We start from the raw sequence: 23,773 nt of genomic DNA on the forward strand, positions 1-23,773 counted from the left end.
CCCGGACCCCCGCCCCGGAGGTTAGGAGCGCAGACCCCGGAGTCCGGGCGATGGGGTTCCCTGCCCCCCCCCCCCCCCCGCGCCCCCCTCCCCCCCCCCCCCCCCTCTCCGTAAGCCCTTGGGTGGCCGAGGGAAGGGAGTGAAGTCCCTGGGCAGGTGACACGGGGTGGGTGGCCGAGCCCGGGAGGGGCTCGCCGGCCGCACAGGTGAGGCCCGGCCCGGCTCGGCCCAGCGCTGACAGGTGGAGGCGCTGGCCATGTGGCCTCTCGCGCGAGGGACAGGTGTGCGCGGCGAGGGTCAGGTTAGAGAAGACAGGAGTAAACTCGCTGTGGAAAATCCACCGGCCTGATAGGGTAACGGGCTTACCTTTATTAAGCTCTTCGCGTAGGGGATGGGTTTTCTCTCCCAAATGCTCAGAAATTGCCCCCACCGTCCCCAAGGGTACGTTAAAATGGTAGAGTGTGACATCAGTGACACATGGACCCGTCTACGTGATTAAAGCCACCAACACAACACCACGTTTGCTTAAGCCACTTCCCTAAAATCCAGATTCACCAGGTAAATTTGGAGAACTCAGCTTGGTTCCCGAAGGTATTTTTGAGGATGAAAAGTAAGGGAGCCCCTGGTTTTGTGATGAACCCTAACAGGGAACAGCAAGAACTCTCCCAGAGTGTGGAGAGGTAGCCAGTGTTGTGAGGAGGGAGGCGCCCCTCCCCGACACAGCACACGAGATATTTTGTTTCAGACCTGCACGTTTTCCATATTTTCACGGCTCCACACGGCTTCCGATTTCCTTGACATCACTGCCTTACGGTGAACGGCTCAGAAATAGAGCTGCGAAGTTTGGATTTTGAAAGGGAAAAACGGCGAAGTCCTTCCTTTGTACAGAGTTTTTTTTCCCCTGTTGATTTCTTTGATTCCTACGTTGGCAAAAAAGTTGCCAACAAAGAATATAATGTTACATTCTCTTTTGGAAGCAGAAGGGACCGTTATTGTTATGTTTTTAACCAGAAGGCCAATCAATCAATCAGTCAACCCCAATTGCAAGGCTGATCCCTTTTCTGGGAGTAATTATAGTTGAGAAAGAACTCAGTTTGCTTCAGATACCCTTCTAATCACCATTCTTTTGCTATCGTTCTCTGGGGAGAGAGCCAGGACAGGAACGCGCCTCCCGTTTTGCAAACGTTTAAGGGAGATGGAAGGAATGTTTCTGATACACGTGGTCTCAGAGGTTAAGTTTGTTAAGCAGTGACTCAGGTGCACTTGGCGGTGTGCTGTTCACGTTTGTGCGGTGTGGGTGATCCGTGCCCGGCTCCCCTGAAACAGCTCATGATGTGTCCTCATCTCCCCGGCTGTTCGTTCGACACGGATTTATTCAGCCAGGGCCTGTTGTGTTGGACAAGCCAGAAGGCCCTGCCTCTCGCGCCCCACGCTGTGGAGGGCGGAGGAAGGTGTTGACAACGAATAGTAACACTCAGTGAGGTGGGCAGCGGTTGGGGTTGGAGGGTGTAGGGGAGAGGAAGCAGGGGGAGGCTGTGGTGGGGGGGGGGGGCGGGGGGGGGGGGGGGGGGGGGGGGGGGGGGGGGGGGAAGCCCGGGCTGTCCGCCGCTCAGTTTATCCCGAGTGCCAGACGGATGCCACAGAGGGCTTCGGCAGGGGTGGGACAAGATCTGTGTCTGTGGCGGCCACGTGGGGAATCCGGGCCTGACAGGATTCCATTACAAACAGGGTGGAGGCGGGAGGGAAATGAGGAAGTAGGACAAAGTATATTTCTAGAGCCAGGAGGCCCCGCTGCAGGTTTGGTTGGGAAATGCGTGGCAGGTGACAGGAGGTGCCGATTACCGAGGTGCAGGTGACCGGTGTGTGGGGGCCCCGGGAGGAGGAGTAGACAGCGGCGTCTTCCAACTGCCCCTCTCCGTCTGGGGCGGGAGAGACCCTGGCTGGGGGCCGGGGGAGGGGCCGGGTCCTCACCTTCCTGACGCACCGGCATCCTGGAGAGGGGTCCTACCCCTCGCAGCCCGGGAGGGATCCCTACAGATGGGGGGGTGGGGTGTCGGGGGAGTGGCCTCGCTGCGGGTCAGAGACCTCAGGCTTGCAGCACGTGGAAGGCGTCCTTACGCGGACGGAGCCCGTGGCACTCACCGTGGCAGGATGGTGGCCGTGGGAGGCGCTGCTCTAACAGAGCTCTCCCTTCCCGGCCACACGCCTGTGGAACGGGGCTCCCGCACTCACACTTAGAGAACTGGAGTGGGAACGGATCTGCACACTTGTCCGTGGCGGGCCAGCCCACTGGGGAAAAGGCCTGTGCGCCTCATCGGACGTGGCTTCTTTGCCAGATGACTGTTCGCCGGAACACGTGCTGTCATTTCGTCGGCGTCGGCGGGGCTCCAGTTCGCGCAGCCCCGGCCCGACCCGGAAGACGCCATCACAGCCTGCGGGCCTAGAAGAGCTGGCCTGGTTGGACCTGCGTGCCTGAGTTCACGTGCACACCCGCAGGTGGCCCCGTGGAGTCCTGCCGAGCGCGAGTCCGTAACCGTGGCTGTCCCGTCCCGCTCGCAGCGAGGGGAGCGGCGGTCACAGACGCACAAGGGCCGTGGACGGTGACAGTTGAGGGAGAGCTGGTTCGCGTGCGTGGTACACGGATGGCCGTGGAGATCACGCTGTCGCGCTTCGATTCCAGCAGACGTGCTTAGAGGAGCGACCTAACGGTTTTATTTCAAGAAGCCAATATTTATAAAATGCTGGAAATCCTGTCCTTGCGGCTGTTAAAACTAGGGACGAGCAGTGTGAGCTTAAGTGCCGGGTTGTCAGCAAAGCGGTCGGTGGGGTCGGGGCCGAGGAACGGACCGGGGACACGGGCCCGGGAGGCGACGTGGGGGCAGGGGCTGGGTCCAGAGGGAGAGGGGACCAGGGGGCAGCCCGGGTCACCCTACGGAGGCGGCTTTGGACAGGGGACGGGAAGGGAAAGGGACTTGGGAAGGCGCCCCGAGAGACGCGAACTAGGTTCCAGAGGGAGGGTGTGACGGCTGGTGCCTCGTTGATGGAGGGCTGGGCTCAGCAAGCTGGAAGGCGAGGACAGGGCTGGTGGGAGGGCTTTGGTGGAGCCCTGGGAGCGAATCCTCCCGTTCAAGAGGGAATGGTAGTTGAGGAAGCCGACAGAGTCCTTCCCGGGAGCTTTGCAGTAGAAAGAGAAGTGGGGCCTTCGAGGTCACGGGGGAGGGGACATTAAGGAAAACATTTGCGTTTGAGGGTGAGCTCAGATGGAGGCTGGCGGGAACGTTGCAGGGCTGTAAACTGCCACAGAGAGAGGTGTGCAGTGAGGAAGGTGGGGGTGGCCTGGGGCCTCCCAGGGAAAAGTGGGTGCGGCGTGCCTGTGTGGGGCCGGACAGGGTCGGGGAGGAGGGGCCATTAGGGGGAGGCCTGAAAGATCGGGTGGGAGTTTGACAGACGGAGGGAAGAGTTTCCAGAACGGGCAACGAGAAGGGGTCGCCGAGGCCGGCAGCTGGCCGTGGAGCAGCCCTGCAGAAGCACAGCGGGGGCGGCTGGGGTCACGGCGGGGTCCTGCTGGGGCCCCTCACCCTGATAAAGCCCAAAGGAACCCCGCTGTGGACCCTCCCCTGCGCCTTCCTGGGCCTGCAGGGTCAGATTTCCACGAGCTTGCGTAAGGCTGAGACTTGGGTCTCTCTGGGATGATGCTGATCTCTGCCTCATTTGTGCCACGTCTTCCTGGCTCCGTCTGGCTTGTTCTCGACCCGCAGCATGACCCGTGTCTCCAGTTACGGCTGCGAGCACGGATGTCGTGCAGGTTCAGGGCACCGACATTGATGCCCTTGATGTCGCTGGAGGCAAACCCTCTGTGAGTCGGCCGTCCTTACATCATGATTCGTGCGGGGATAACGCTCGGGGTGATGTGGCAGGACTGTCCCTTCCCGCTCGTCTGTGGGGAGGGGAGACCGTGCCTGCAGGACAGAGTCTGTCTTAGAGGAGGAGTGGTCCGGGTGTTGCGTAACCGAAGGCCTTTGGCTTTGGTGGCTTAAGAATACATGTGCTCGTTAGTTACAGTAAGTTTGCCTTCGATCGTGGCCAAAACCAGGTGCAAAACGTTGGCACGATGTTAGCGCAGAGGTTGACACAACCCTCGTTCTGACCAGGCCGCGGCCGTCCTGTCCGTGGATTCTGTGTTCTCAATGTCCACACGTCCCCCGGGGCCCCCTTTCCCCGGCACGCTGGGCTTCCCGGGACTTTGTTCTGTGCCGCTTTGCTCTCCACGGAGCTCCCCTCCTTCCCCTGAGAATGCACGAGGTTCTTTTCATCACCAGCGCTCCCAAGGGGCCCAGTTCGAAAGTGTCCCGCGAGGCCCACGATTAAGAAGCAGGCCTCACCCTCCCATGTCTCCGTGTGAGGGCTGTCCGTCGGAGCTCTGATCCGCGTGAGAAAGTCGATAGTACCTCGGTTGCCATTTTTAGGGGGGCAGAGTGCAGACGTCTGTCTTCCCTCTTTGCTCAGAAATCCTCTTAAAAACCACACGTGAGCATCGGAAGTGTCGATGTTGGCTTCGATGAAACTCGGGCTCAGGAAGAGAAAACAGAAGAAGTTATCAAAGAAGTGACAGAAGAAAATCCGGAGGCTGGAGGGCCCGAGCGTGAGGGCGCCAGGGCCCCCGCGAAGGTCGGTGGCGTAAGACAGAAATTCTGAAAGCTTCTGGGGGCAGCGAGTCACGTGCAGAGGTGGCCCGGCCAAGAAGGTGTCAGCCGTCCCAGCCGTGACGTTGGACGCGGGGGGACGGTGGAGTCCTACCTTCCCTGCGTGGAGTGAACACGGCCGGGTCCCGGCAAACCGTCGTCTGTTGTCTGAGACGCGAGTAGAGACATCTGCAAAGAGGGCACATCTCCACAAAAGATGTCCCTCCCGTGCACCCCAAGGAAACCCCAGGACAGTGTGGCCCCCCCGTGGAAGGAGTGACCTAGCGACGGGACGCAGGGACGGGCAGGGGCTGCCTTCTGGCTTCCACACACAGTGTGTGTGTGTGTGTGTGTGTGTGTGTGTGTGTGTGTGTGTAGCTGCTCCCTCTCGTGGGGGAAAGTTACTTCAGATGAGGGAAGGAGAGAGGGGCAGGCGGGACAGATCCTTCCACTCCGCCCTGGGAGGTGGCTGGAACCGGGCCGGGTGGGTTCTCACACTGTGGGTCTGTGCCACGCCGCTCGCGTGCCCTCCTGCCCCCACGGCCCGTGGCCCATGTCTGGAAGCACGTACCTGTCGGGGAGCTGCTCCCCTCCTGAAGTTGGGAGCCCACTGACCTGGTCACCCGTGGCCGCAGCAGAGGCCCGTGTTCTGTGTCCGTCCCTTTTCAAGATGTCAGACAGGGGCGCTGGACTCCCCGCGTCTGCTCTCGCGAACCACTGTTGGCCTGCAGATGCCGGAGGGGGAGCCAGCGGGGCAGATCGAGTGGCTCCTGGAAGTCAGTCTGTGAGCGATGAGATGTTTCCCGGATGGCGATGGGCCCCGGGCCCGGCCGGGTGGTGGTCTGTCACACTCATCCTGGGTCCCCATGGTGTGCTCACCGAGGCAGGGCAAGAGGGCGTGGGCATTAACAGCGACAGCCTGGGGCTGTAGACGAGATGCTGGGGCAGAGGGAGCACAGGCAGGGGGGAGGGGGGAGGCACCGGAGGAGGCAGAGAGGAGGTGAGGCAGTGCGGCTGGTGGGAGTGCGGGGGAGGGAGACTCAGGGAAGGTGCAGAAATGAAAGCTCCTAGGGCCTGGGGAAATCACCGAGCAAAGGGTCACGGATGGTGGGGAAGAAGATGGGAGAGAACCAGAGGTTATAACCAGTTTCCAGAATTGTCCGTGCCAAGTTCCCGAGCGTGGACTAAGCAGTGAGGCGTGATTGCTGCATCCTCCTGCTTCTCTCTGGCACTTGAAGGCTTGCTTCTGGAACGTATATACAGAGCAAAAGCATAGTTGGGGCTGGGGCGGGGGGGGGGGGGGGGGCTGTGCTGTGGAAAGTGCCAGAAAGCCACTGTTTTATGGGATTCTAATGATGAGCTAGAATTTTCGGATCGTACCTGTGCAGGCCAGAAGGGGACTCCTTGTGCAAATGAGGAAACCGAGACCCAAAGAGGGGAGATAACTAACACGAGGTGTCTAACATCCAGTGCAGGGCAGAGCCAGACTCACAGCCTGGTCCCTGGTGCCTGTGCCCCACGGCAGGACCAGGCCCTTCCCTCGTACTGACGCACCCGGTCTGTGCTCTCTGAGGTTCTCTAGCGTGCGAAACAGTGTGTGTAGAAGTGTTCGTGCCCAAATAAGTTCAGAGGCTGTGGGGTAAACACATTCCAGCAGATTCTTATTGCAGGACTTCTCAGGGCCTTTAATGTGCCGTTGTGTATCAGGACTCCAGAATGGGACTCTGCAATGTCTCACAGATTTATTAACCACGAAGTTCCTCTCTACCCACCTACTACTCCCCTGCCCACCCCCACCCCCCGCCCCAGACCGTCTTTCGGGACCGTTCCGCCGCGTGTGTTTGTCTAGCAATTACTTGTCTGCTTTTTCCTGTTCGTGACTTTTCCCTTCTTGCTTTTAATATTTTCACGGGTCATGTGCCCAGTGGGAAAATGTCCTTCTTGCTTAAAATCCCCTGGGCCTCTCGACCAGGGCTGAGCACTTGACACGGCTGGTCCAAATGCCGGTAGGATACATACGTGTAAGTCACACACGGGCTTTCTAAGACTTAGCGTGAAAAAAATTCATTCGTTTTTCTTATATTAATTACATATTGAAACGGTAATGTTTTGGGTAGGTTCTGTGAACTACAACGTTACCACAATTACACGTGTGAATTCCAGCGAGATTTCGTGTAGATGAAGGCAAGGTTGTTGTAGAATGTATACTACACTTGATCTTAGCCAAAAGGCCGAGAGGCGATATTGTTGTAGAATGTATAGAGAAAGTAAAGGAAATGGGAACGGCTTAAATAATTTTCAAGAACAGTTGCGTGAGAGGAAACGCCCTCCCCTGTTGTAAGACTTGCTCCAGACTGTGGTAACGACCGCGGTCCACCCAGTGCGGTGGTGGCCGAGGGACGGACGCAGAGGGCGGTGGGGACAGCAGAGAGAACCTAGACGCAGACCCACGCACGTAGGGCCGCCGGTTTGGGGCACAGGTGCGGAGCAGCTCCGTGGTGCTGACTTAGTTGCTCGTCTGAAGGCAGAATGAACCCTGACCTCACATCTGATGCAAAAACTAACTCAAGTTGCATAATGCACTTTAACGTGTGAAGCTGTGAGACTTTCCTAAGAACCTAGGAGGACATCTGGGGGCCGGGGGCTTGGCGCACGGGTGTCCAGCGTGACCCCAAAGCATAATCCGTAGAAGGCAGAGTTCATAAGTGGCCCTTGGCCCACTTGAAAACCTTCATTCTGCAGACGCCCCATTGGGAGGGCGAAAAGCAGTCTGTCGGGAAGGAGAATGGGCCGCGAGCTGCGCGTCTGATGGGATCTGGACGTCCGGGAAGCTTCAGAACACAACAATAGAAACAGACCAACCAGCCAAGCCAGAGGGTCCGAGAAAATGGGCGGAGGATGTGAGGGGACGCCTTACTGAGGCTTTACGGACGGCACCCGTCGCTCTCGTTAGCCAGCGGGGACGTGCAGATTGAAACCGTGGTGAGATGCCAGCTTACGGCGCTGAGAGCGGCTAAAATGAACGTGTGACGGCCCCACGCGCGGGTGAGGGTGCGGAGAAACGGGGCCCCCGTGGCAGCTTCTTAGTAGACAACGCATCCACTCGGTAGGTGACCCAGTCTGACTCATTGCTCTCCGGGGCATTCATCCTGGAGAAGCGACGGCTCGAGTCCACAGAAAACCTGTGCACCATTCTTCAAAGCGGCCTGATTTGTAACAGCCCCGAGTGGGGGGGAACCCGGTGGGTGGGCGGTTGAGCCAGCTGTGTCACACACCCAAGGAGAATTACGCAGCAGTGAAAAAGGGATGCCCTTGATCCGCGTGACAGCCCGAATGGACCGGGAGGGCACTTCGCTGAGTGAAGACAAAGGCCAGTCGCCAGCGGTCGCATCACGTAGGACTCCATCTGTACTAAGCCCTTCAAATGACAGCATTACAGAGGTGGAGAACGGATTCGCGCCTGGCAGGGGTGAGGGATGCCGGGGCAGAGGGGGTGTGACTGTGGGGGGTGGGGTACGCGCCTGCGAAGTCTTCTGTCTGACGGAACGGGCCTCCCCTCCCGCGTCTTGATTGTGAGGGTGGCGATTGTGAGGGTGGCGGCACGGATGTGCCCCCGTGACGAATCGAGCTTCTCGCGCACGCAAAACCCTTCCTGGGGTTGATAACGTGCTGTGGTCACGTGAGAGTTCTGATGTCATCCGCGGTGACGTAAGATACGGCCGTTGGGGAAAGCGGAGTCAAGGGTAATCGGGGTCCCTCTGTGTTCTTTTTGAAATTTCCTGTGTTTCTAGAATTGAATTTCAAAAAGTAACACAAACAGCTCCCAGGGTACTGTGTGCGGCTCACTCTTTCCCCCCGGGGGGCGCTGCCCTGGACACTGAAATGACGCCGTCAAGTTGTCCCCGACCATAAGGGGCTCCCAGGACGCCGTCCCCTGGCTCCCGTACCCGTCTCCCTGTCGCCTGAATGGTCCCAGGAGTCACAGGGAGGGCCCAGCCAAGCCAGCAAACCCGAGGGCATCTCCATCGCACGCTTACGTCAAAACCTCCCTGAAAACACCTCTCTTCCTTTGAGTTATTTTTAGCTGCGTGCGTTTGCAGGTTGTGATGTTTTCATCTTGCGACGCTTCACCGCCGGTTGCTTTTCCTACATCAGTGCTTCTGCAGGGCACAGTGAAAGGTCATCTTTCTCCGCCTCGTGTCCGCGGGGATGGCGACTCTGACTAGCAGAGCGGGTGCTGGGAGGGTGTAGAGCAGTCGGCAGCCTCGGGCACCGTTCCGCTCTGGGAGCCTCCGGCTGGCGGCCCCTCGGGGCATCGAGCAGACTTCCCCGCCCTCCAGCAGCTCCCCCTCCGGGTCGGCGCCCAAAAGAATGGAAAGCAGGGCCTCGAGGAGGTGCTGGCGTGCCCACATTCACGGCAGCGTCTTCCGCGGTGGCCGAGGGGTGGGACCACACCACGTGTCCACGGGCGGATGAACGGGCGAGCAAAATGCAGCCTGCGCGTGCAGGGAAGGGCGTTCAGCCCCAAAGGGGACACCTGACACCTGCTGGGTTGGGGGGGAGGCTTGAGCTCATGCCAAGTGACGTGAGCCAGACACAAAAGGACAAATACTGTGCGAGCCCCCCTGTATGAGGGACCCAGAAGAGTGAAACGCGTATCTTAAGGAGTCTTTTTAAAGAGAGCCCGCTCACGTGTCCTGAGGTTACGCAGAAGCTCTGCTCCCTTTTCTTCCCCACCTGCGGGACCCTCCGCACGGACCTGTTTCCCGGAGGAAACCTGAATCGTGTGGTCTGTGCCAGCTCGGGACCCGAGCTGAGGGTGGCGGGGGGACGTCTTCTCCGCATCCCAGAGTCCTGGGTGATGCGCGTTGGCAGCTGTGGAACCGGTCCCCTTCCCACCGGGGGCCGCAGCCCGGCTGGGGCGCGGTGGCCGAGCCGCGACCATCGTCAGAGAAACGTGGCTGGCTAGGTGCTGTCCTGCCGCTGTGCGTGGGCCCCGTACACATTTGTGGCCTTGGGATGGGCCCTGGCGGGTGCCCTGAATGACAGTAGTTCACGATCGAGGAAAACTTTAGTAATTAGAAGGGAAAGGAATGTGCGGAATTAAACAGCTGTAGCGAACACAAGAGGGGAGAAGTACAGAGAAGAGCAGAGAAGGGTTCATACCTCAGATCAGGTGCTCACGACATCCAGCCTCCGGGCTGGGGAAGCCCCGCCGTGGGCTGGGGTCCCCACTGAGGGTCCTGGGAGGAGCGCCCTCCCCTCAGGCGAGGCTCCCAACCACGTGTTCCCTCCAGGGCCATAGATGCTGCCTGTGCCTGATCTGTGCTTAGTCCTTAAGTTCGCCTAAGTGCAGTCCTGAGCGAGCTGGGTTTTTTTGTTTCTCTTATCTTATCTCACAGTTTTAGAAGCCTTGGCGCCTGCAGATTTCTCTTCCTTCCCGGCTGCATTCCAGGGGCCCAGCCTGGTCCGGCTCAAGGAGGTGAGGCAATCCCTCTTGGCATCAGGAACAGACGGGCCAGTTCTGATCCCGAGGCCAGATTCGGAGCACAAGCCAACCGGGGCCCCCACGATTGTGTGTGTGCGGCTCTGGGCAGAGGAGCACAAGTCACCCAAACAAGTTCTGTACAGAACGGTGGGGTAGACCCGCCTGGAAACCACGGGGCAAGCTGGTGCACGCCGTTCAGACCTTCCCCCGTTGGTAGTGAGAAGCCAGCGTGTAGGGTTTCCCCGGGGGGCCGAGCAGTGTCTCCGGAAGTGAAGGGTGAGGATGTGTATGTTTAGCCAAATCTGGATCCTGCACACCGGCCCTTCCAGGCTTCCTTCCGGCAGGCTCCGGGGTGCCCCTGTCCTGTTTATTTTGCGGAGGGGGAGAGGGCTCATACCTGTTCCACTAGCCCCAGATAGAGCAGGCCTTTACATCGGGGGTGCCCTGGAGTACCTGGGCGAGAGAGGGACATCGCCTTGTTTGAGCTGATGAAATGTCCTCACAGGCTCTAGCCACTTGCCTCAGAAGCTGCCGTGTCCTGTGACAGCATTATCAGTTTGCAAGATTTCTACACCATCACAGATTATCTGTTTAAACTGTCTTTCAAGAAGCTGGAAACCCATCATTAAAAAAAATTTTTTTTTAATGTTTATTTATTTTTGAGAGAGAGACAGAGAGAGAGAGATCAGGGGAGGAGCAGAGAGAGAGGGAGACACAGAATTAGAAGCAGGCTCCAGGCTCCCAGCTGTCAGCACAGAGCCAGACGCGGGGCTCGAACCCACGAACTGTGAGATCGTGACCTGAGCCGAAGTCGGACGCTCAGCCGACTGAGCCCCCCAGGCGCCCCTTAGAAGCTGGAAACCCTTCAATCGGCTCAGAGTCTGAGGGAGGGAGGGCGGGAGCCCTGTGAGAGCAGAGACAGGCCAGCCCTGGGGGCCTCCCCCAGAGGAGGACCTCCCTGGGCCTGGGCTGCGTGGGGGCAAGACGGAGCGGGCGGGCCCGGAGTCCTGGCCGAGGGGGGCGTCGTCGGAGCAGGTGCTCTGTCAATACTGAGCAAGTGAGGTGAGCACTTAGAGTCACTTTTGATTGGAAGGTGGGGAATCTCCTCCACCTCTCATTGCTGCTCTCCCCAGACTTCCGAGCTTCCTGGCACAAGTCTTACAAACGAAGCATTTGACCCTTTCCAGACAACTCTTAACTACCGAGAGGCACCGAGGAACCCAGCCAGAAGCTCTCGAGGCTCTACCGGTCTCGAGGCAAATGGTGTACGTGGTACATAAGAAAAGGGAGCGGGTAAATCAAGTTTAAAAAAGATACCCAGACATCGTCCCTGATTTGTGGCAGCTTCACGTGATGGCTTCGTAGGAAGGGCCAACTTCATTTCGGGATTTCGGGAGAGTGGTTGACGGGGAGGAAGGTGTCTGGAAGGGGAGCCTGGGCTCCATCTTGGAAGGGCAGGACCTGTGCTGGGCGGGTGGCTCAGAGGACACAAACGAAGAGCAGGCCACGCCCCAGGAGGGGACCTGGGTCCACAGCTGGGGGCGGGGGGCGCGGGGACGCCCCGGAGAAGTGGCCGATTCTGGTAGCAGTCGTCACCCCACCCCGTGCCGGGCCTGTGTGGGGCTGAGTGAGGCTGGTGGCTCTTGCCAGCAGATAAATAACCCAGGTGATCTCAGTGGTCAAAAGTGTGGTGAAGGAAAATTGCAGGGTGCTTTTTAGAAAGTGTCACAAGGCCCGAATCTGGACAGGTGGACCAGGAAAACCCTCCCCGAAGACGTGCCCGTTAAGCTAAGCTGTCCCCAGGCACAGGGAACAGCATGCGGGAGGCCTGGAGGCAGCAAGCAGCTTGGTGTTTCTGGGAACTAAATGGAGGCCACCGTGGCCCGAGAGGGTCAACGAGGGCGAGGTGGGCAGAGGAGGCTGCTGGGCTTGGGTTTTGTCCCGGGGGCGGTGGGAAGCCATCAGCTTTCAGGCTGGCAAGTTACATGACCGGGTTCAAGTTCTAGAGTCCCCCTCTGCAGTGTGGACAATGGTTTTGCTGGCCAGGAAGGAGCAGGAAGGGCCTTCCGGAGGCCCTTGTGCCCTCCACGAGGGAGAAGGTAGGACATGGCCAAGGGAGGGGGTGGAGGCTGCAGGTAGGGTCCCTGAACCATTGGCCCTGGGGGTGGGGGATGGTGAGACCAGGTGTCTGACAAACATGTTCTGAGATTCGGGAGGTACAGGAGGGCCACGTTGGGCACAGAAGCCAGGAATGGTGCCGGGCTCGTTTCCGGCACGTTCGGCTGCTTGTGGCCTCCATGTGAAGATGTCGGGGGGGCAGCTGGAAATCCGCGCGGGTCTCCCAGGAGTTACCCACATGCACGTGGTATTCACGTGGGCCCCAGAAGTGGGTGCGGCTGCCTGGGGAGGGGTCTTGCCAGGGGGGAGGTGAGAAGGGGTGGGGGCTGGGCCCCTGGAGAGCCAAGACGTGGGTGCTCTGGAGGAAGAATCCCCAGGGCAGAGCAGCTCAGGGAGGGCAAGAGAGGACTGTGTTTGGCCGTGTCCCAGGCAGCCAATCAAGTGAGGGGAGGGGCAGAGGGGAAGAGAGAGACTCTTAAGCAGGCTCCGGGCTCAGCGCGGAGCCCGACTCGGGGCTCGATCCCACGACCTTGGGATCGTGACCTGAGCTAAAATCAAGAGCTGGATGCTCAACTCACTGAGCCACCCAGGCGCCCCTGCCTTCCTATCGCTTTTTAATTGAACTTTTGTGGTAATTGTAGGTTCCCATGCAGTCGTGAGAAAGTCTGCCCTTTACCCAGATCCCCAGTGGTGACCCCTTGTGGAACTCAGTGCGGGGTCACATCCAGGGTGGTGCCGGTGTCACCGCGTGGGTACCGGCCCTCCGTCCCCACAGGGTCCCCCTGCCGTCCCCTTCCAGCCCCCCCCCCCCCCCCCCGCCCCCCCCCCCACCAGCCACCACTCTGGTTCCCATCTGTGTATTTCGTCACCTCAGGGAGGTTAAATAAACGAGGTCACGCAGCATGTGACCTTTTGGGATTGGCGTGTCCCCCCCAGCGCCATTCTGGAGAGCCCTCCAGCACCTGTTGTGCGTGTCCATACTCGAGTCCTTTTCGGTGCAGATGGGTGTAGGGTGTGGGTGGACAGATCGGTCCCCTGCTGAGGGCCAGGGGGTCACTTCCAGTCTGCGCTGTGAGGAATAAAGCTACTGTGAACGGTCGTGTGCAGGGTTTGTGGCGGGGCGGGGGGGCGGGGAATCTTCATTTCTCTGGGACAAGTGCCCACGGGCTGGGTCACGGGCGGAAGGCTTTCCCCGCCCCCGCCAGCCGCACAGGGCGCCCAGGCTTCCCTCATCCCGCAGCATTTCCGACCCTCTTGGTGACGTGTTGACCCGCGTGTCCCTGGCACGGGGTTGGGCATCTCTTCCTGTGCTCGTTTGTGGTTTATACATGTTCTTCGGTCAAGTGTCTTTTCCTGTCTTTTGCCCATTTACTGATTGGATGGCTCGCATCTTACCTTTGGGTTTTGAGAGTACTTTGCGCGTCCCGGGTAGGGACGTGTGGTTTGTGACGCTGCCGCTCAGTCTTTAGCTGGTCTTGTTACCCTCTTCGCACTGTCTTTTCTAGAGCAGAACTTCAAATTTTGATACAGTCCAATTAGTTCTCTTTTTATAGACTACTCTTTTGGTGACAAGTCTAAAAACTGCCTACCCTAGATCTCAACGATTTCCTCCCATGTTTTTCTAAAACATTTACAACTCTATGCGTTCAGTCTGGGACCCATTATGACTTAATTCTTGTGTAAGGTGTGACAGTGAAGTTCATTGCCTCCCCCACCGCCACGCGTGCTTGCTGGGAAGGCTGTCCTTCCTTCGTGAATTGCTTTTACGGGTTCGTCAAAAACCAGTTGAACACATTTGTGCGGGTGTGTTTCTCGATTTCCGTTGACTTGTGGGTCTGTCCCTTCCCCAGTACCAGCATTCTCTTTACTGTAGCTTAGGATTCAGCTTGAGACGGGGGTATGCCGGGTCCTAACTTGAGTCTTCTTCCTCAAGGCTGCTTTCTTTTTTCTTTTTAGATTTTTTTTTTTAATTTTTTATTTTTTTAAGTTTACATTCACATTATCCAGCATCTAGTGCAACAATGATTTCAGGAGTAGATTCCCTTTTTTTTTTTTTTTTAATTTTTTTTAACGTTTACTTATTTTTGAGACAGAGACAGAGCATGGACCGGGGAGGGTCAGAGAGAGAGGGAGACACAGAATCTGAAACAGGCTCCAGGCTCCGAGCTGTCAGCACAGAGCCTGACGCGGGACTCGAACTCACGGACCGCGAGATCACGACCTGAGCCGAAGTCGGACACTCAACCGACTGAGCCACCCAGGCGCCCCGTGGAGTGGATTCCTTAATGCCCCTCCCCCATCTAGCCCATCCCCCCTCTCACACCCCCTCCAGTAACCCTCTGTTCTCCATATTTAAGAGTCTCTTCTGTTTTGCCCCCCTCCCTGTTTTTATATTGTTTTTGCTTCCCTTCCCTTATGTTCATCTGTTTTGTCTCTTAAAGTCCTCATATGAGTGAAGTCCTATGATATTTGTTTTTTTTTTGACTAATTTCATTTAGCATAATACCCTCCAGTTCCATCCATATAGTTGCAAATGGCAAGATTTCCTTCTTTTTGATTGCTGAGTAATACACCATTGTATATATGTATATATATACCACATCTTCTTTATCTGTTTATCCATCGGTGGACATTTGGGCTCTTTCCATACTTTGGCTGTTGTCGATAGTGCTGCTATAAACATGGGGGTGCCTGTGTCCCTTTGAAACAGCACACCTGTATCCCGGGGATAAATGCCTAGTAGTGCAATTGCTGGGTCGTAGGGTGGTTCTATTTTTAGTTTTTTGAGGCACCTCCGTACTGTTTCCCAGAGTGGCTGCACCAGCTTGCGTTCCCACCAACAATGCAAAAGAGATCCTCTTTCTCTGCATTCAAGGCTGCTTTTAACAGCCGGCATCACTGGGGCCCGCCTGTGAACTCCAGTTACCACAGAGAACATTGGTCCGAGATCACCTACCCCCCCTCCCCCTTACATGCAGGTAATCCTGGTCTGAGCCCAACTGACGTTCGTGATAAATTTGGTTTCCTGCTGCTATTACTGTGGTCTCCCGGTGACCGCAGCCGTGGTCCGTCGGTTCATGCAGTAGGGGTCGTGTATGCGCTAGAAAGATTTGAGGCGCTCAGACTTGAGGTGCGTCAGAATAACCTGGAGGTTCGTGTGCACGGCGTGCGAGGACCCATCCCCGACGGTCTGCTTCAGCAGGTCTGGGGATGGGCCCCGAGAATTTGCATTTCTCAGAAATTCCCAGCTGCTGCCAGTGCTGCGGTTTGCCGGTCCGGGGGACCACACTTGGAGAATCAGTGACGTGAGGTCAGTTTTCCCAGGATTGGTGGTTACAGTGGCCAGATCTCACACTCAGCGTCTTTGGTCATTTTCCCTGAAACACTATCTACAAATCCTTAGTCTGGGGTTTCTCACATGCCGTGGACGTCCGGAGATCGGGCTTGGCTGGGACAAGGTACAAAGGAACGCTCCGAGCGCTAAGGGGGTTTTGGGAAGAGAGCGCAGGCTGCAAGGTGCCCCCTTGCTTCAGGCCTGACTTGCTGTCCATTGTGGCCGTGACCTATTCTCTTGGCTTTAAGGAACCATTTTAGAGGCTGTGTTTCAGGGATCAGATGCTACTCATCAAGGATGTTCTTTCCAGGGCCTCGAACATTTGGGTGTACGAAGACCCAGTGTAATAAAAGGCTAAAGCCTCCCGTTGTTCCTGCCCGCTCTCATTTTCTCCCTGCGGCCGTTGCTAAAACCGAGTCGGCTGGGTTTCTCTCCCAGAAGGTATGCTTGGAGGGGCCGCTTCTTTGGGGACACTCTGGACAGGAGACAGTCTGCTTCGCCTCCCTTGAGGGGAGCAGAACAGAGGGGGGCGCCGCCAGGGGACAGGCAGCCCCCCGGGCTTGGTGGACCTAGCCCGAGGGAGGCACCCTGGTCTGGGCGCCCCGATTCTGACACGTTCTGTGGGGACCCCGTGTTCTGCCTGTCGCGATCCTGCAGCTTCCAGCAGCTTCTTCAGAGCCTGCCCTTGCCTTTGCGGGACCTTCGCGGGTTGTGACAGAGCCTGCAGGCAGACGGGCTGTGAGGCTCCTAGGGGCGCTCCAGGAACTTGTTAAGGCAGATTTCCACGCATTTCTTCTGCCTCTTCGTCCCTCTTCCCCTTCTGCTCGGTGACCAGCTGCTGCCCCCGTTCCAGATCGGCCCCCGACCACACCCACGGTACCCGTCAGCCAGGAAGCCCTGAGTTACACTTGCCAGGGCCATGGGAGACACCTTTGTTTCCCTTAAATGGGTGCTCCCAGGAGGAGAAAATACAGATTTGGAAAAAATAAACGCCCTGGGTATTGATCCTTGGCCCTTTAAAGGCAAGTTGGAAATCCCATGCCCCTGCCTTGTTTCCTCGTCGCTGACTCACTCTTCCACAGTGAAGTTTGAAATTCTCGTCTCAGCTCAAGTAAACGTGTGTTTGGCGAATGTGAGTTCCCATGTGGACGTTGCATTTTCATTCTTCAAGCTGCTGGGGATAGAAATGGGGCAGAGGCCACGTGAAATGGGCATTCGGGAGGCACGCTTTCCCAAGAGGGAACCTGACAGCACAGAGGGGCCCGCACAAGAGGTGGGGGCGCAGGAAGGGTGTGCTGGGTTGGCTTAACGGGGGCTGGAGGAAGCGGGAGAGGAGAGGAATTTGTGTGTGTGGTGCGTGCTGGGGGTATCGTACTTTTTGCTCCCCCCAAAACTACACAAGGTGTGCATTTCTTTTAGAACACATTTATTTTAGGGGCGTCTGGCTGGCTCAGTTGTTTGAGCATCCGACTCCTGATGTCGGCTCAGGTCACGATCGCACGGTTCGTGGGTCCAAGCCCCACGTCAGGCTCTCTGCTGATGGCACAGAGCCTGCTTGGGATCCTCTCTCTCCCTCTTTCCCTGCCCGCCCCCCTCAAAATAAATAAATAAACATTTTTTTAATATGAAATTTATTAAAAAAAAAAATACGAAATTTATTGTCAAATCGGTTTCCATACAACACCCAGTGCTCATCCCAGCAGGTGCCCTCCTCCCTGCCCATCACCCACCCTCCCCTCCCTCCCACCCCCCATCAACCCTCCGTTTATTCTCAGTTTTTAAGAGTCTCTCATGGTTTGCCTCCCTCCCTTTTCCCCCCTTCCCCTCCCCCATAAACAGTTTTTAAAACAGAGATGTTTTCCTTGAACTCTGATTGAAACATTGAAAAAAGAATTTTTATTTTCATTCCAGTATAGTTAACATACAGTGTTGTATCAGTTTCAGCTGTAGAGTATAGTGATTCCACAGTTCGATCCGTTACTCAGTGCTAGGCATCTAAGCGTCCCCTCAATCCCCATCCCGTTTGTCTCTACCCCCGCCCCCCCCCCGGTGACCATCAGTTTGTCCTCTGTCATTAGGAATCTGTGCTTTGGTTTGTCTTTTTTTCTTTGTTCGTTTTGTTTCTTAAATTCCATGTACGAGTGAAATCAAACGGCATTTGTTTTTCTCTGACTTGTTTCACTTAGCGTTATATATACTCTCTAGGTCCACCCATGTTATTGCAAATAGCAAGATTTCATTCTTTTTATGGCTAATATTCCATTGCATATGTATATATCTATATATGTATGTACGTATATGCATATAAATATATATGCATGTATATATAAACACCACATCAGCCGATGGACATTTGGGTTTCTTCTGTGCCTTGATTATTATAAATAATACCGCAGTTAACATAGGGATGCGTATCCCTTCAAGTTAGTATTTTCATATTCTTTGGATAAATACCCAGTAGTGGAATTACTGGATCATATGGTAATTCTGTTTTTAATTTTTTGAGGCACTTCCAGACTCTTCTGGAGACCAGTTTGCATTCCCGCCAGCAGTGCACGAGGGTTCCTTTTTCTCCACATCCTCACCGACGCTTGTTGTTTCCTGCGTTTTTTACTTTAGCCCTTCTGACAGGTGTGAGGCGACAGCCCACTGTGGTTTTGATTTGCATTTCCCTGATGAGTGATTTTGAGCATCTTTTTATGGGTCTGTTGGCCATCTGGAAGTCTTCTTTGGAGACATCTGTTTATATATTCTGTGCATTTTTTAACTGGATTATTTGGTTTTTTGGGTGTTGAGTTATGTCAGTTCTTTATATATTTTGGACACTAACCTGTTACTGGATATCTTCTCCCGTTCTGTAGGTTGCCCTTTAGTTTTGTTGCCTGTTTCCTTTGCCGTTGTAGAAGCTTTTTATTTTGATGTAGTCCCAGGGGTTTCTTTTTGCTTTTGTTTCCCTTGCCTCAGGAGGCACATGTAGAAAAGTGTTGCTGTGGCCAGTGTCAGAGACATTACGGCCTGTGCTCTTTTCTAGATGTTTATGGCTTCAGGTCTCTCATCCATTTTGAGTTCATTTTTGTGTGTGGTGTGGGAAGGTCGTCCAGTTTCATTCTTCTGCATGTTGCTGTCCAGATTGCCCAGCACCCTTTGTTGAAGAGACTGTCTCTTTCCCATTGGATATTCTCTCCTGCTTTGTTGAAGATTAGTTGACCCTATAATTGTGGGTTTATTTGTGGGCCTTCTCTTCCGGTCCGTTGATCTGTGCATGTCTCCTTTTGTGCCATTGCTATACGGTTCTGATCACCACGGCTCCGTAGTATGTCTTGAAATCTGGGATTATGGTACCTGCAGCTTACTTTTCCTTTTTCAAGGTTGCTCTGGCTGTTTGGGGGGCGGGGGGAGTTGTGGTTCCCTACACAGTTCACGATTGTTTGCTCTAGCTCGGTGAAAAATGCTGGTGGTATTTTGATAGGATTGCATTGAATGTGCAATTCGCACGTTCCCGACTGCTTCGGGCTGTGTAGACGGTTCGACAGTGCTTGTTGTTGTGGCTCGTGAGGAAGGTCTTCCCATTTGTGACCTCTCCAGTTTCTCTCATCCATGGTTTGTGGTTTCCAGAGTGCAGGTCTTTCCATGTGGGGAACATTTTTATTTCCATTTTGTAGGTCAGAGGATCTGGGCCCTAGAATTAACGTGTCCAGATCATCCCTCAAATAAGTGGGGGGCCTCGCCTCCGCTGCCTGGCCTCACACGCCCGACAGAAGACCGAAGAAGTGACTGGTCTGCTGGAGGTCTGGAACGTTCTCATCCTCTGTGCTGTGTGTTGCTCGTGGGTGTGCCTGGCTGTCAGGCACCCGTTAGCGGCTGAAGGAAGACAGAGGTTGTCCTAGACTTAACTGCCCTTGAGGAATTCACAGTCCAGTGAAGGAGGAAAGAGAAATGGAGGTGACAATGTGAAACCAGCTCTTAAAAATGGTGACCCTTGTACTTTACAAATGGAAACCCGTGGCTAGTATAAAAAAGATGGAAAGTCCGAGTTCAGAAAGACTTCCTAATCTAGAGGCCATTACAATCAATCGCTTTTATTAAAAAACATTATTTTAGGGGAGGAAACCTCTCAAAGCCCCCAGCCTCATTACAGTAGAGGGGATCTCGCTGCTTGGTGCCTTTAAAGCCCAACATAAGGTCCGCGCACAAGTTTGAGGAACCTTCGACAGGGTTGGTCTTCAAAACTTGCTTTGGCAAAAAAGCTCATCGTTAACAGCCTGGCCTTTGTTTCCCCGACAGGTGTCAGAAATGGCCGAAGACGGGAGTGAGGAGATCATGTTCATCTGTAAGTAGTCCGTGGCCTGTCCGTGGGTGCAGTGGGGCGTCGCACTGGCCGTCTGGGCAAAGCCACGTCCACGTTTTGTTTCCACAATACAGAAAAGCTGCCGCTGTTTGAGTGGACATGACTTTGCTCGCTTTACGGACACAGTTGATTGCGTGGGAAGTGCCCCCGCAGGGGTGTGTGGTTTTAAAAGGATCATCTTTCTCAGAACTTTGGGCCAAGGGCACTTTGCGGGGGGCGGCACTTGATTCAGAAAAGGAAGCCAGGGATTCGTGACACGTGAGGTTTCTAGTAAGCAGGTTGCGTTGGTGAATTTTCACTTATTCTCACTCCTTGGTAGATGTTGTTCTTTGTCACCAGAGAGGTGACCGCACACTTTGAAATGTGCCACAGAGCAAGGCCTTTTCCTTGGGGGCCACATCCTGAGTTTGCACCGTGTTCACACTGCCGGGGGAGGGGGGGCGAAGCGCTGTAAGTCGCCCCCCTCGGGCAGGGGGCCTGCGATGTCCCCCAGGTGTCCCCTGTCGGCTCCCTGTCCCCCTGACACTCAGTGTCTATTGCAGGGTGTGAGGACTGTAGCCAGTACCACGACTCCGAATGTCCTGAGCTGGGCCCCGTGGTCATGGTCAAAGACTCCTTTGTGTTAAGCAGGGCAAGGTGAGTGCTACCTCGGGCTGTTTTTACAGCGCTTCCTGTCAGGGTTGTCTGAACGCCGCCGTCTCTGCATCTGCAGAAAGGAGAGCTCTTGGAGGGTTCCCGGACCCAAGTCCTGCGTGGGGGTCCCCGCACAGGACCAGGCAGTTCTCGGACGCCAGGGGGGTTCAGCTCTGACACCTGCTGGGAGGAGACAGCAGGGGGCCCCACAGGCTCAGGGCTCAGCCCCACAGGGCCACCCACCCCCCATTCCAGACGCCAGCCGCGAGCCCCGGGCTGTCCTCTGTCCTTGTGACAACCACGCTGCAGACCGGAGGCTCCAGCGGCCTCCTCCTCGGAGGCTTCTACATCGTTAGCGTGGCGCACAGAACTCTGGGAAACCCTTACCGTTTCCGGGTTATTACAGGATGTGATAAGTGGGATGAGTGAACAGCCAGATGAAGAGATGTGCAGGGTGAGGCCCCCGGAGAGGGCCTGGAGCTTCCCGGCCCCCCGGCCCCGGCACCACTCACCGCGCCCCTCCACCTGTTCACCCGCCCAGGCATGTTTCGAAGGCTTCCGAGTGAATGTCTTGTTCTAGTTCCGTGCTCCCAGGGGCCAAGCTGGCCGAGACACGGCGTGGTGGCCGAGGAAGAGCCCGCGGGCCGAGGCTGCAGGTTTCCCCGTGGCCCGAATCTCGGTCTGCCATCTGCCGATGCCCACCGTGGGCAGGGTGGGCTGCGGTGGGGCCCGGGCGGTGAGGGCAGGTAACAAGGCGAAGCCGTCAGCGCTTCTGGAAGAACGCTGGCAGGTGGAGGGAGGAGGCCCAGTGGCTCTGCTGTTCCACGTTTCCGCGTGGGGGCCGTGTCGCCCGGGGGGGCCGGAGCGAGGGCTCTGAGGGACCGCCCGTTCACAGCCCGGGTCTGCAGCTGGTCGAACTGGGACAAGGCCTTCTCTTTTCCGTACCTCGGTGGCCTCATCTGCAGAGTGGACAGAGTAACGGTACCCGCTGCAGACGTGTGGTCGGGATTGTAGGTACGGTGCCTGGCACACGGAGGTGCCATTGTTACCTCGCTGCTGTTTCTAGAAGCTTCCCAACTGGTTTTCCTGGCATCTTTATTTACTTTTTCTCACTGTGACTTAGCTTCTCAAAACAGAGGACTAGTTTTGCCTGAAGTGGGGACCCTGCCGGCTCTCCCCGAAAACTTGCACTGGTTGCCTGTTGCCCGTGAAACTCTGGCAGCAACTACCAGTCCCACAGTGGGTGCCCTCTGTGGGGGCCTCCTGCCCTGCAGCCCGGCCTTCTGCGTGGTCCTGCGAGGGGGCTGCTCTCCAAGCGCCCTGGTGTCTGACCCGCTCCGGGATGTGAGTCGGGCTTACCCAGGCCTTGGCTTGTGCTGGGGTCCCAGCCCACCGGCCTTCCTCTTCCCGCACCCCATTCTTGACACCCTCAGTTTAGGCGAAAACAGCCTCGGTGCCACTGGCCCGTTCAACCTAATGGAAACGCTTTTTTGGTCCTTGGAATGCCGTGGCACTTTTCCTTTCCTCGTGGTGTCTCAGCACGGAGCTCCCCGCCCCGCCGCCGGGCTGTGGGGGGGGGGGGGGGCAGTGAGAGCTGATGCCCTTCATCTCCATTGGCCCATCACAGCCCAACTGGCGCCGTAGTCGTAGTGGCTTGTCTCTCGGGTGGGGATTTCAAACACATCCCTTAGTGAATGCCCCACCCCCCACCCCCGCCCCGTGTGTGCTCTGGGTGGGTCTTGCCAGGGCTCTGGGGTTGCTCTCCAATGGCTTAGGCTTTTAAAGAGTCGGGCGGCCTTCCCCGCCTCTGTCCATGGTAGGCTCTTTATCAGCCTCGAGGACGGTATTCCAGCGAGAGCGAGCTTTGGGCCCTCTTGACCGCCTGTCCCCGGTGCGAGTGGCTGTCCTCAGCCGGCAGCGCTCCGGGACTGAGGGCCTCCTGTTCCATTTCCAGATCATCCCTTCCCTCCAACCTGGAGATCCGGCGACTAGAGGACGGGGCTGAGGGAGTGTTTGCCGTAACTCAGCTCGTCAAACGAACGCAGTTTGGTCCATTTGAGTCGAGGAGGGTTGCCAAGTGGGAGAAGGAATCTGCTTTTCCGCTGAAGGTAAGGCCAGGGCCGGCGGGGGCTGGGAGCGGGCGGCACCTGCCGGCCGCGTCGGGGGATCCGCGAGTTCAGGGATCGAGAAGTGTCTTCAGACAGCTTTAAAGATCATCGTCCCGCTTACTTCCAAGACACCGTTTTCTCTTTTCACGTTAGTTTGTTTCATTTTCAAAGGTTTGTTTTTGAAGGGGAGAAGGGGCGGGGAGAGAGGGAGGGAGAAGGCCCAGCAGGCTCCACGCCACCGTCAGCACAGAGCCCAACGCGGGGCTCAAACCCATGAACCGTGAGATAGATCGTCACCTGAGCTGAAGTCGGACGCTTAACCAACTGAGCCACCCAGGCGCCCCTATTTTAGTTTGTTTTTACATCCTAAAAGCATCAGAGTTAAGCTAGCCTTTTGTAATTTCCAACCTTGCCAAACGTCGAAGAGAGCGTCATTTGAAATGTGTGCGAGAGTAGAGCCCCAACACTGCCCTTCCTTCCCTCACGACCTGGGCTGCCTCGCGGCCGGTGGGAGGTCCCTGGCAGGGCCTGGGCAGCCCAGGCACGTCCACACCCGCACACCTCGAGTGGCACTTTGCACAGCGCTTTCGAAGGGAGGGGGTTCTGTTCAGGCAGCGATAAGACACTGGAGCAAAGTTTGGCAGCTCTAAAAAGCCCATCAGACTGAGAAAAGGCAGCTTTTATGTGAAATTGGGAAAAAACAGACTGGCTGCAAGTCGCAGGGAGGACTTCGACCTCTTGAAGGAAGACAGGTGGAAGGTCACGAGGCCACGGGACCCTAGTTCTGTCCCCGCCCCTAGCATGTGCCTCCAGAAGCGTCTGTGGCACCAACAGTGAGGACCAGGGTGCCGGTCCTTCGCGATTGCCCGCAGCGGCAGACTCCTGCTGGAGGCCCGTCACAGGGACGCGGGTCTCAGGACACACAGGAGACAGATGGCCTCAGGTTCTAGGCAGTTCTTGGAAAAGTTGAGCTGACTGGGCAGATTGCAGCAGAATGGAGAACACGGAAAGCTGTTAGATTTGTTTGCAAACAAAAGGAAAGAAAGTGAGGTGGTTATGTGA

At 56.4% G+C, this 23,773-nt stretch overlaps 1 protein-coding gene across 2 annotated transcripts in view; it reads left to right on the plus strand.

The window, feature by feature from the left end:
* Positions 1 to 23,773, plus strand: part of PRDM15 (PR/SET domain 15) — a 66,429-nt gene that overhangs the window by 527 nt on the left and 42,129 nt on the right. For both annotated transcript variants that reach the window (XM_049627797.1, XM_049627798.1), the window contains exons 2-4: positions 19,907 to 19,952; positions 20,513 to 20,606; positions 22,558 to 22,711. In XM_049627797.1, coding sequence (XP_049483754.1) covers positions 19,907 to 19,952; positions 20,513 to 20,606; positions 22,558 to 22,711 — 294 coding nt within the window. The remainder of the gene's footprint in view (positions 1 to 19,906; positions 19,953 to 20,512; positions 20,607 to 22,557; positions 22,712 to 23,773) is intronic.

The sequence above is a fragment of the Panthera uncia genome, chromosome C2 (assembly GCF_023721935.1).
Source record: "Panthera uncia isolate 11264 chromosome C2, Puncia_PCG_1.0, whole genome shotgun sequence".
In the NCBI taxonomy this organism is placed as follows: domain Eukaryota; kingdom Metazoa; phylum Chordata; class Mammalia; order Carnivora; family Felidae; genus Panthera; species Panthera uncia.